Below are 12,254 nucleotides of genomic sequence, written 5' to 3' on the forward strand. Positions count from 1 at the left end.
AATTCATGTTTGTTACAGTATGTGACGTCATTAAGAAAAGCCTCTGGTTTTCCAGTTTGGTAACAAATGGCTTTTGTTTGATGCAGAATTAATAGAAACTAATGATGACTATGTAGCTTTTCCAGAGTTTTAAAGGCAAATCTATATTGGCCTACAGTTAACATGCAAATTCTTCCAACAAGCAACACAAAATGTATTGTAGTAGTCATTCAGGTTTATCAACATTCAAGAACTAGTCAGCAGCACAACTCTCCTATGTCAGAAACACATAACATGGTCACAACTGAATTCAGATCACACCTGGGAAAAATCCCCTTTTCCTAATGCATCCTCTAGAGTCCAGACTTCCAGTACGGTACAGAAACAATAGCAATGAATACTGCGGTACAAAGGTAAGCACAGACAAGAGTTTGGTGTGCTAGCGTACAGAGCTTTAAAAACAGTGACAGACAAAACCAAACATCTTGCCCTGTTCTCTCTCTTTTCCTTCTGTGAGACTGGAATTCTCACAGTCTTCTTGAAACATTCAATTCAGGGAATGAAGTCCAAATGACCCTAGCCCTGGGGTGCTGAATCAAGATGGCAAAGGAGCAGAACATGGAGTTCAGCACCTCCCACAGATACATCAAACCATCCTAGAACTGAAATTGCTCCTTGGAGGGGAAATTTGGCCACAAGGGGATGTCATATTCATTTAAGAGAAGGTACCGGGGGAACATACTGCCGTGCAAAAGATGGTTTACTACTACTAATAGGGTTGAAGGAAAATGTGATTTTTCAAAATATTTAGTTTTCTCCCAAGGAATATTTTTGGTGGTATGCTAATGCTATGCTATGCCATTTTCTGGATTTAGATTATTTTCATTCTTACATCCTTATATTAATATTTTAACATTTTACATAAAACATTGTGTTGTGTTTTATGAAAAAAATTGTAGATCCTACTTATGATGAGGCATTTCCAGTTTAGCGAAAAACTGAAAATCTAAACAGTAGAAAGTCATTTTATGCCTTTTTTTCCTTTTTAGCTATAATAAATAATTAGCAACCTATTAATTACAAACATTCTTAATTGTTTGTAATTGGCTGACTCTGTGCAACCCTATAGATGGCAGCCCACCAGGCTCCCCCGTCCCTGGGATTCTCCAGGCAAGAATACTGGAGTGGGTTGCCATTTCCTTCTCCAATGCATGAAAGTGAAAAGTGAAAATGAAGTTGCTCAGTTGTATCCGTTAGCGACCCCATGGACTGCAGCCTACCAGGCTCCTCCGTCCATAGGATTTTCCAGGCAAGAGTACTGGAGTGGGGTGCCATTGCCTTCTCTGTTTGGTGGTATATCATGGCTCAAATTTCACTGCATTATTTTTGGCTGGATAAATGAAATGTTCACCCACCCCCATCACCATCACTCTGAAGTCTTCTTCCATCACATAAGACACTTGTTAAGATAAGAAAGATATTCTACTAAAGCTGACGGTGATTGAGAGTCATTCAGTATTCAAAGTTCCTAAAGAATCGTTGGTTCTCTGAAAGGGATAAAAAAGTAGGAAAGACTTTTTTCAAACTCTTGCTAGTAAACAGGTATTACTTCAACTGATACAATGGCTACATGACATCAAAGTACTATAAATTATCAAAACTATCGTACAGAAAAATTACAAATTCATTGCAAAATACATTACACTGCTACCATTAAGAAAAAAGTGCTTTTTGTTTTCCTTTCTTTTTTTTTTTTGCCAGAAAAGTATTCTTTCAATATAGAAAATCCTATGCGTTACCCTGCATGTCGCTAGGATATACCATAACGGAGTTTGTACTGAGTCCTTCTGATTTGCTGGATGAAAGGCTGGAAAATATAATAATGACTCATTAAAGCCATGTCCCAAACGACCGTGCCAGCTGTCAGTGGAGAGACGCCTGTTGAAGACACAAGAGGACGCCCTGGGCTGCCGAGCCCTGCCGGTCGCCACACGGTCCCACCAGTCAGCTGGTCTGGGCTCGCAGGCCTGCTGCCATGTTCTCCGGTTCCTTGCATTCTCCTGACCTGTTCTTGCATCGTCACCTCTGTGACTTTTCCGTTCAGTGATGCCGGTACTGCCTCATGAGAGGCACGATGCAGGACGGCGGCCCTGCCAGTTTCAGGAACGGGTGTCTGAGAAGCTCCTCCGCTGTGGCCCTCCGAGCGGGCTCCCGCACCAGCATCAGGTCTAGGAAGGCCCGCAGTACTGAGGAGACCTGCGGAGACAGAGGCCGGCCTCCTGAGGACTCGAGCCGGATGACCCAGGACCCCGCGTGGCCTCCCAGCAAACTCCCGGGAAAGCCTTCTGCCCACAACGCCAAAGTCCAGAAAGCCAGCTTGAAGAAAGAGCCCATGCGAGCAAACGCAGGCATTGCCTTTCTTAACACACGCTGTTTTCCTTATCTTTTTCAAACCTGAAATACTAGGAGTAAATGATGGTACAACAAAGATACGTACTAAATGAGAGACAACAGCAGCTCTTACGGTGCGCCCGCTATGTTCAGATGCTGGTCACACACATTTGATGAACAGTGTTATAAACATGGAATGAGTTTTATTTGTTTGTTTTTCTAACCACGCAACCATCTAGGCTTTGTGCAATCCCCCCCTTTTTTTTTAAAGACTTTTTTTAATGTGGACCAGTTTTCAAGTCTTTATTGAATTGGTTACAATATTGCTTCTGCCGTATGCCTTTTTATTTTTTTGGCCTCAAGGCTTATAGAATCTTAGCTCCCAGGTCAGGGATCAAACCCAAAACCCCTGCACTGGAAGGGAAGTCTTAACCACTGGACTGCCAGGGAAGTTCCTGGAATTCCTTTCTTGAAGAGAAACAAATTTCCCTAAGGAATGTGACAACAGATAGCATTTGTCCTTTAGTTTCCCGTAATTTACTTTTTTGCAGTATAGTTTGTGTACACTCAAGTACATAAAAAGCATATGTTTTACAGTAGTTCTTTAAAACACACACACACACACACACACTTATATATTCCATACTCCTACCCAGTTTCCCTGGGTTGAGAAGATCTCCGAGAGGAGGGTATGCAACCCACTCCAGCATTCTTGCCTGGGAAATCCCATGAACAGAGGAGCCTGGTGGGCTACAATCCAGGGGGTCGCAAAGATTCAGACACTACTGAGAACAGCACATTATTTAACCTGTCCAATGTTGTAAAATTTTCACGCTCTTGTTCAATTCAAGCAGCTTCCCCGCTTTGTTGCAGGCCCACCCAGGCTACATGCGTGATTCTCCAGGGGCTCTTCCCTAAGGGGTAGGGATGAGGGAAGAGGGGATGCTGTCACAAACAATTGTCTCCCTCTTAGTATCTGGGGGGTAGTGGGATGGTCGGTACCTTTAGGGCTAATCTGTGGAAACAGCTCTCTCAGCAAGCCTAGCCCACTGGTGGCCACACAGTGGTGGTTTGCTGACTTAGGATCATTTTTTCTGAGCTTGGCTCTACTTGATGATGCCTGGAAACCAGGAAAGATCCTCGCTGGTTCCCTCACCATGTTTCTCACTGGTGGTGAAGTCGCTTAGTTGTGTCCCACTCTTTGCAACCCCATGGACTGTAGCCCGCCAGGCTCCTGCATCCATGGAATTTTCCAGGCAAGAATACTGGAGTGGGTTGCCATTTCCTTCTCCATGTTGCTCACTGCCCTGTACTATCTAGCCCCTGTCCACCCTCTGACATGCCTCATCCTTCACCTTGCTCACTTTGCCCTGGCTGAGGGTCTTCGAACTGCTCCCCTCTACACATGGGATGTTTTTTATCCCAGATCTTTGCATGACTTGCTCTTTTTTGCCAATCAGCCTCCAGTCCCTTGACAGGACACCCTTCAACCCTCAGCCAAAACGAACTCCCAAATCCTTTCCTGCCCCCCTCAATCACGTCACAGCGTGTTATTCATTTCCTGGCATGTACCACTCTCTAAAATTATTTTGATCATCCATTGTGTATAGTTTGTTATCTGCTTCCCCAACTAGAATGCAACCCCTCTGAGAGTCAGGAAGTGTGGGGCTTTGGGCTGGGATGTTCTTGTCATTAAAACACCCCCCAGCGTGCCTTAAATTCCCAGTGCAGAAGTGCTGAGAGGCGCCCATCCATGGGAGGGGAGCTCATGTGCCCACTTTCACAGAGGAGCTTCAGAGAGGGAGGGGCAGACTGACTTGCCCAAGGGAGTGAACAAGAAGAGCAGAGACCTGAACTCAATAACTCTAATTCCATAACAGGCAGCTAATGAGAAGCTACTGCGGCACAGAGAGCTCAGTCTGATGCTCGGTGACGACCCGGAAGGGTAAGTGGGGGGTGGGAGGGGGGATCAAGAGGAAGAGGCTACATGTACACTTATAGCTGATTTGTGATGCTGTACAGCAGAAGCTAACAGAGCACTTTAAAGTGACTAAAATGTAAATTAAAAAAAAACAAAACAAGGTCCATGCCTAGAAACCAGGGTCTACTCCCAGATGTGATCTCCTCCCAGTCTTTAACATTTCAGAGTGAGGGAGAAATCAAAGAACGATGTAGAATTTCAGCAATGGATGTTGCTTCTCACCTTGTGCAGGTCCTTCACTCTTGGAGGTAAGCTGTCCCGGATCCGCCGCATGGCCTGGAGGGGGGGCTCGTTGAAGTAGGGGGGCTCACCATCAATCATCTCGATCACCATGATCCCAAGGGACCAGATGTCCACCTGTTAGGCACAGTGATTATCTCAGGCAAAGAGAACTTTCTGAAAGGTTGAGGATGGCCAGGGAACCCAGTAGATTCACACTCATTCATAAATTTATATGGTATTTGTAACTTCTCAAAAATCTACAATTCAGATTTATCGGCTGAATGGTTGAGTGACCAAGTGTTTGCTACTGGTCTTCGCCTGCATTTTAAAGGCAACGTCAGTGAAGATTCTGACAGTTAGGTACATGTTAATGTCTTACTACTCTGAAGTTCAGAACCTTTAAAAAAATCCTGTTTTTAATCAGGTCAGATGAGAAAACCATTCAAAGTTTTATGTTACAAACAGAGAAGAAAATTACATTTAAACCATAAAAAAATAAGAAAAGGTTTTGGCATATTTATAACAAACTCCAAAGAGCTACGCTGCACAACACAATATATCCTGATTCTTTTATTAAGTTGATTTTTAAAGTTCTTTGCTGCCATATTTAGGTTTTTCCCTTTGTGTTTTATCACTCTGAAGCGGTGTACACAAAACTGCATTCTGTAAAACCATTGTCAGGGACTGGAGGAAAGGATAGAGAGAGATGACAAGTAATCCTTCCCGGGTAAAGAATGGGAAGTCAGGGCAATGAGGTGCCAGGGCTGCTATAAATTCCCAGGCCCTGGCGGCTCCCTCGTTCCTCATTACACCTCTTATCAGTTAGCTGCATTCCTGCTCTCGCCCAGAAGTGACCTCCACTGAGAGCTGATGCTCTCGGGACCACAGTGAGATAAGCAAGAGGCATACTTATCCAAGGGCAGCACACCAGGGAAGGAGAGTCTGCCGGCAATCCGGCTGCTGTCCTCTGCTCACTAGCCCACGACCCCGCCTCCAGCTCCCCCCCAGGACTGCCTCCTGCACCACAGGGTGGGGAAACACCATGTGCCCAGGCAAATGTGCTCCTTGCCTCCCTGTGTGTGCGTGTCTCAGAGCTTTATTCACACTGTTCCCTCCCCCGAAGGCGCTCCTCCACTTCTGCTCCTCATTTTACGTATCCAAACCTTGTCCCTTAATAGATTAGGAGCAGGTATGGGAGCAACTTAAGTGTCCATCAACAGATGAATGGATAAAAAAAGACGTGGTATATATGCGACGGAACATTAGTCGTAAAAGGGAATGAAATGCTACCATTTGCAATAACACAGATGGACTTGGAAGGTATTACGTTAAGTGAAGAAAGTCAGACAGAGAAAGACAAATATTGTATGACATCAACTATGTGCAGAATCTAAAAAATGCAACTAACCAGTGAATTAAACAAAAATGAACCAGACTAATAGATATAGAGAACAAACTTATGGTTACAAGTGGGAAGAGGGAAGGAGGGAGGGGCAATAAGGGGACTGGAGAATTAAAAAAAAACTCAGAAGGTTACTATGGGATTATATGGAATCATATGTGTGAAATTTTTTGAAAATTGTAAATTGTAGAGTTTAAAGAATCATTCAATGAGAAAGACAATTTTAAAAATTTAAAAGTCAGCAACAACAAAAATAGATTATAAGAGGTTATTTCCTTTCCAGAACAAACAGAAATTGTGCCATATTTTAAAATGTTTCAATATTCATATATAATTTTTTGCAATAGGAAAACATTATTTCTCACCCAAATATTCACCCCAATCTGTGGAGCTTTCTCTGACCCTGTATCCTCTGAACACACCTGCTCATCTGTGAGTCTCCAGCCACTTTTCAGGTTGGACTGGCCCTGGGGGTTACATGAGAGCTGGAGTGCCTCTTCCCCACTGCCCATCTGGGACCTAAGCACATTGCTCGATCAGTGCTGTCGTGACACCCCAAGGGTGGACAGACTCTCTTCTGCCACAGCTTGCTCTGTGAAAAGCCTAGTGAATGGCAATCGAATGTGGAGTTAAAAGTCATCAAGCTGGTCTCCGGGGGTCATTAACGAGCTCAGAACTCTTGCATCTCAGCCAGACCCTGCCCACTCCCCAGCAACCACCACCACCTCCTTACCTCTGTCCCATATGGCAGCCTAGAAATCACCTCGGGTGCCATCCAGTAGGGTGTACCAACCAGTGATTTCCTCTTCGGCACCTCTTTGGAAACTTGAGCACAGAAACCAAAGTCAGACAGCTTGATCTGAAAAGGAAAGGAATGCAACAAACTAACCATTTAAAAATACTGGCTTCAACATTTGGGGCAAGATGGAGGGACCTAGAGATTTTCATACTAATGAAGTAAGTCAGAAAGAGAGAGACAAATACCATAGATGGTATCACTTATATGTGGAACCTAGAACAAATGATACAAATGAACTTATCTATGAAAAAGAAACAGACTCAGAGTTGTAGTTGCGGGAGGTGGGGGGGGGGCAGAGGGCAGATGGGGTTTGGAGCAGCAAATGCAAAGGGTGTGTATAAGATGGACAAACAGCAAGGTCCTGCTGTGTTAGCACAGGGAACTGTACTCAGTATCGTGACAACCACAATGGAAGAGAATATGAAAAAGAATACATATACACACACATATACACACATACAATTGAACCACTTTGCCAAATAACAGAAATTAAGGCAACATTGTAAATCAACTATATTTCGATAAAATAAATCTTAAGAATATACTGGCTTCAAAATGTAGAAATATAACAAAAGTTTCAGTTTCAAAGCAAAATCATCTTATCATTCACAGGCCTTGGATATATCAGAGAAGGGGCTCTCAGACCCTTTCATTGGAAAAGCACAACCGATTTTACTGAAAAAAACTCTCATGGCCCCACCAGGACTGACTTTCAAATGTTTAGCTGCTGCTATCTTTTTATACAATCATGAAATAATATAATACGCCCAAAACAAGAAACTCATCAAAATTCAAGGCCACTACTTCCATTTAATGTAAGAGAGAGAATAAAGCCTTCCTCAGTGATCAATGGAAAGATACAGAAGAAAACAACAGAATGGGAAAGACTAGAGATCTCTTCAAGAAAATTAGAGATACCAAGGGAACATTTCATGCAAAGATGGGCTCGATAAAGGACAGAAATGGTATGGGCCTAACAGAAGCAGAAGATATTAAGAAGAGGTGCCAAGAATACACAGAAGAACTGTACAAAAAAGAGCTTCACAACCCAGATAATCATGATGGTATGATCACTCACCTAGAGCCAGACATCCTGGAATGTGAAGTCAAGTGGGCCTTCGAAAGCATCACTATGAACAAAGCTAGTGGAGGTGGTGGAATTCCAGTTGAGCTTTTTCAAATCCTGAAAGACGATGCTGTGAAAGTGCTGTGCTCAATATGCCAGCATATTTGGAAAACTCAGCAGTGGCCACAGGACTGGAAAAGGTCAGTTTTCATTCCAGTCCCAAAGAAAGGCAATGCCAAAGAATGCTCAAACTACCGCACAATTGCACTCATCTCACACGCTAGTAAAGTAATGCTCAAAATTCTCCAAGCCAAGCTTCAGCAATATGTGAACTGTGAACTTCCAGATGTTCAAGCTGGTTTTAGAAAAGGTAGAGGAACCAGAGATCAAATTGCCAATGTCCGCTGGATCATGGAAAAAGCAAGAGAGTTCCAGAAATATATCTATTTCTGCTTTATTGGCTATGCCAAAGCCTTTGACTGTGTGGATCACAATAAACTGTGGAAAATTCTGAAAGAGATGGGAATACCAGACCACCTGACCTGCCTCTTGAGAAACCTATATGCAAGTCAGGAAGCAACAGTTAGAACTGGACATGGAACAACAGACTGGTTCCAAATAGGAAAAGGAGTACGTCAAGGCTATATACTGTCACCCTGCTTATTTAACTTATATGCAGAGTACATCATGAGAAATGCTAGGCTGGAAGAAACACAAGCTGGAATCAAGATTGCCAGGAGAAATCTCAATAACCTCAGATATGCAGATGACACCACCCTTATGGCAGAAAGTGAAGAGGAACTAAAAAGCCTCTTGATGAGAGTGAAAGAGGAGAATGAAAAAGTTGGCTTAAAGGTCAACATTCAGAAAACGAAGATCATGGCATCTGGTTCCATCACTTCATGGGAAATAGATGGGGAAACAGTGGAAACAGTGTCAGACTTTATTTTTTTGGGCTCCAAAATCACTGCAGATGGTGATTATAGCCATGAAATTAAAAGACGCTTACTCCTTGGAAGAAAAGTTATGACCAACCTAGACAGTATATTCAAAAGCAGAGACATTACTTTGCCGACTAAGGTCCATCTAGTCAAGGCAGGGGTCATGTATGGATGTGAGATTTGGACTGTGAAGAAGGCTGAGCACCGAAGAATTGATGCTTTTGAACTGTGGTGTTGGAGAAGACTCTTGAGAGTCCCTTGGACTGCAAGGAGATCCAACCAGTCCATTCTGAAGGAGATCAGCCCTGGGTGTTCTTTGGAAGGACTGATGCTGAAGCTGAAACTCCAGTACTTTGGCCACCTCATGTGAAGAGTAGACTCATTGGAAAAGACTTTGATGCTGGGAGGAATTGGGGGCAGGAGGAGAAGGGGACGACAGAGGATGAGATGGCTGGATGGCATCACCGACTCGATGCACATGAGTTTGGGTGAACTCTGGGAGTTGTTGATGGACAGGGAGGCCTGGTGTGCTGCAATTCATGGAGTCACAAAGGGTTGGACATGACTGAGAGACTGAACTGAATTGATGATGCTTTAGTGCAAATAAACTGCTAGTCACAAAGCGAGTTTTGTACAAACTGCTACAGTTTAGGGTTTTTTTCCCACTGAACACATTTGGATTTCTAAGTACCCTGAGATGATTCAAATAACCACCCTCATTTCTATTTTTGAATTATTGCCAGACCCCACTTGTGAAGGATGCTGGAACAGCACTGTAGGTTTCTTTTGGTTTTCCTCCTCTCTCAGGATAACTCAAGTTGCCAGTGGAAATACGGGCATAGAAACTGAATGTTAACAGTTAGTTATTAGGAGTTCAAAGTGTTCAATTTAATTACCCATAGTGCATGCACATATTTGTTTATTATAGAGGTCATCCAAAATGAAGCCCCTGAGATTTCTTGCCCAGAGCTTTTAAGAATACTCTTAAGAACACATCGCCTAGTTAGGAACCCCATCTGGTTATATATTCCAGGTGACCAGGGTTCAGTTTATTTCTGGGAGGCCTGATTCTTGCTCACGATGACCTGATCTGATTGGAGAGGACTGTTACTTAGGATTATTGGTGATAACCGAATGCATTAAAAAATGCTTCAGGCATTGTTTGGCAATGGTTCAGAATGGTCACTTGAAGTGAAAATTGCCATAAATCAAAAGTATGGTCTCTAAGGTACAAATTCTCCCTTGATTCTCTTTATACGTCTCTGAACTGTTTTCAGTCTTTTTTCCGGCTCTGTCTCTGCTGCCCACACCTTATTACTGGGGCTTCCTGGGGTTCAGGTCCCAGCGCTCACCTCTTCTCTTTTTATGTGCTTTTGCTAGATACGTTTTTTCCCTCCCAGGCTTAATGCAGATTTCTCTCCTTCATTCTAAAACTACACATCCATCCAGTATATGTTTCGACATGGAGTTAATTCTTGTGAAGGGCGTAAGGTCCATGTCTAGATTTATTTTCTGAGCATGTGGATATCCAGTTGTTCCAGTACCGTTTGTTGAAAAGACAGTCTTTGTTCCATTGTGTTGTCTTCAGTCGGGTCCAACTCTGTGACCCTATGGACTGTGACTCTGCCAGGCTCCTCTGTCCATAGGATTCTTCAGGAAGGAACACTGGAGTGGCTTGCCATGCCCTTCCCCAGGGGATCTTCCCGACTCAGAGATCGCACCCACGTCTCAGGCATCGCCTGCATTGCCAGGCGTGTTCTCTCGCACTGGTGCCGCCTAGGAAGTCCTGTGCTGCCCTTACGCCCTCGTCAAAGGTCAGGTGACTGTTTATGTGGGTCTATTCCTGGGCTGTCTCGTCTGTTTTATTGGTCTGATGATGGATAGGAAAGCTTCATGTGCCACGGTCCATGGGGTTGCAAAGAGTGGGACATGACTGAGCAAGTGAACTGAACTGATAAACTTTCGAATCAATATGTCAATACCTACAAAACAACTCACTGAGATTTTGACTGAAGATTATATTGACTTTATGGGTCAGGTTGGAAAGAACATCTTGACAGTACTGAGTCCTTCCTATCCTGCAACCTTACTAGACTCACTTATTAGTTCTAGTTTTTCTTGTTGATTCTTTCACATTTTCTACATAGGTGATCACATCATCTATGATCAAAGAGAGTTATAATTTCTTCTTTCTCAATCTGTATACATTGTATCCCTTTTCTTATTTTATTGCATCAGCTAGTGCTTCCAGTATGCTGTTGAAAAAGAATGGCGGAAGGGGACATCTTTGCCTTTTTCCTAAACTTGGTGGGAAAGCATATTCAATATTTAAGCATACCTCAAGGCCCTGATCACTTCTCACCTTCTCTAGAATTTTTCTTCGGAGCCCTTATTGATCTACCTGATCTCCAAATTTGTGAGACTTTAACACTCATTTAGCTTTGAACTGTTTTCCAGTGCTGATTTTGTCACTCCCACTAGGAATGACATTGCTCAGGGGCAATAGATCTGTCTTTTAATTGTGAAGCCATATTGTGTTTGTTAAGATAGGGGAAAGCAGTAGGTACTCACAAAATGCATGCTATTGATTGACTTTATTTGATACTGACATATATATGTGTTTTTATATACAGAATGTGGCTTCTCCAATGGCTGAGTGGGTAAAGAATCTGCCTGCAATGCAGGAGAGAGACACAGGAGACATGGGATTGATCCCTAGGTTGGGAAGATCCCCTGGAGGAGGAAACGGCAACGCACGTCAGTATTCTTGTCTGGAAAGTCCCATGGACAACAGAACCTGGAGGGCTACAGTTCAAAGACTTGCAAAGAGTCACACAAGATTGTCCATATACAATATGCACACATACATGAGACAGGAGATTACACGACAAAGATACATTGTTTTTCCTTCTAAAATCAGCACTGACTTACTGAAGACAACTGCTTCTAGAATCAAAGCTGTAACACAGATGAAATGGAGGTAATGTTTTGGAAATTATCAGTGTTTTTTTTTTTTCTTTTTCCATTTCCTTATTCATGATCTTCTCACCAATCAGGCCAAGACTTGGGGAGTGTGGTTTGGGGTGGGACTCCATCAAATTGGATTGCTCCAGATGGAATGTTAGAGAAAGCTGGTTTAACAGAGAGATGATTTTTCTCAATTGTTTTGGCATATCAAGAGTCATACCCAGATGCTTCAGACCATATAATTTCCATGTGGTATAAAGAAGAGTGCCCTGGGAATTCCCTCACAGCCCAGTGGTTAGGACTTGGCACTTTGATCGCTGGGGCCTGGGTTCAACCACTCCTCAGGGAACTAAGATCCTGCAAGCCACATGGTGTGGCAAAAACAGAAAGAGTGGCCTGTGGCGACGGCAGCTGGTCCATAATTCTTGTTGCCCTATTGTAAAAGGCATCTACAGTTCTGAGAAGTGAAAACCCTTATAGTCCATCACTTTTAGCCTAGGATTATT

General features: G+C 43.3%; 1 protein-coding gene across 1 annotated transcript in view; it reads right to left on the reverse strand.

The window, feature by feature from the left end:
• Nucleotides 1–197: 197 nt before the first annotated feature.
• PAK5 (p21 (RAC1) activated kinase 5) overlaps nt 198–12,254 on the reverse strand; it is a 429,702-nt gene continuing 417,645 nt past the window's right edge. The window contains exons 8-10 of the mRNA XM_069546391.1: nt 6,709–6,834; nt 4,574–4,708; nt 198–2,235 (exon numbers count right to left, since the gene is read on the reverse strand). Of these exons, the coding sequence (XP_069402492.1) occupies nt 2,080–2,235; nt 4,574–4,708; nt 6,709–6,834 (417 nt within the window). The 3' untranslated portion in view covers nt 198–2,079. The remainder of the gene's footprint in view (nt 2,236–4,573; nt 4,709–6,708; nt 6,835–12,254) is intronic.

Source organism: Ovis canadensis, chromosome 13 (assembly GCF_042477335.2).
Source record: "Ovis canadensis isolate MfBH-ARS-UI-01 breed Bighorn chromosome 13, ARS-UI_OviCan_v2, whole genome shotgun sequence".
NCBI classification, from domain to species: Eukaryota; Metazoa; Chordata; class Mammalia; order Artiodactyla; family Bovidae; genus Ovis; species Ovis canadensis.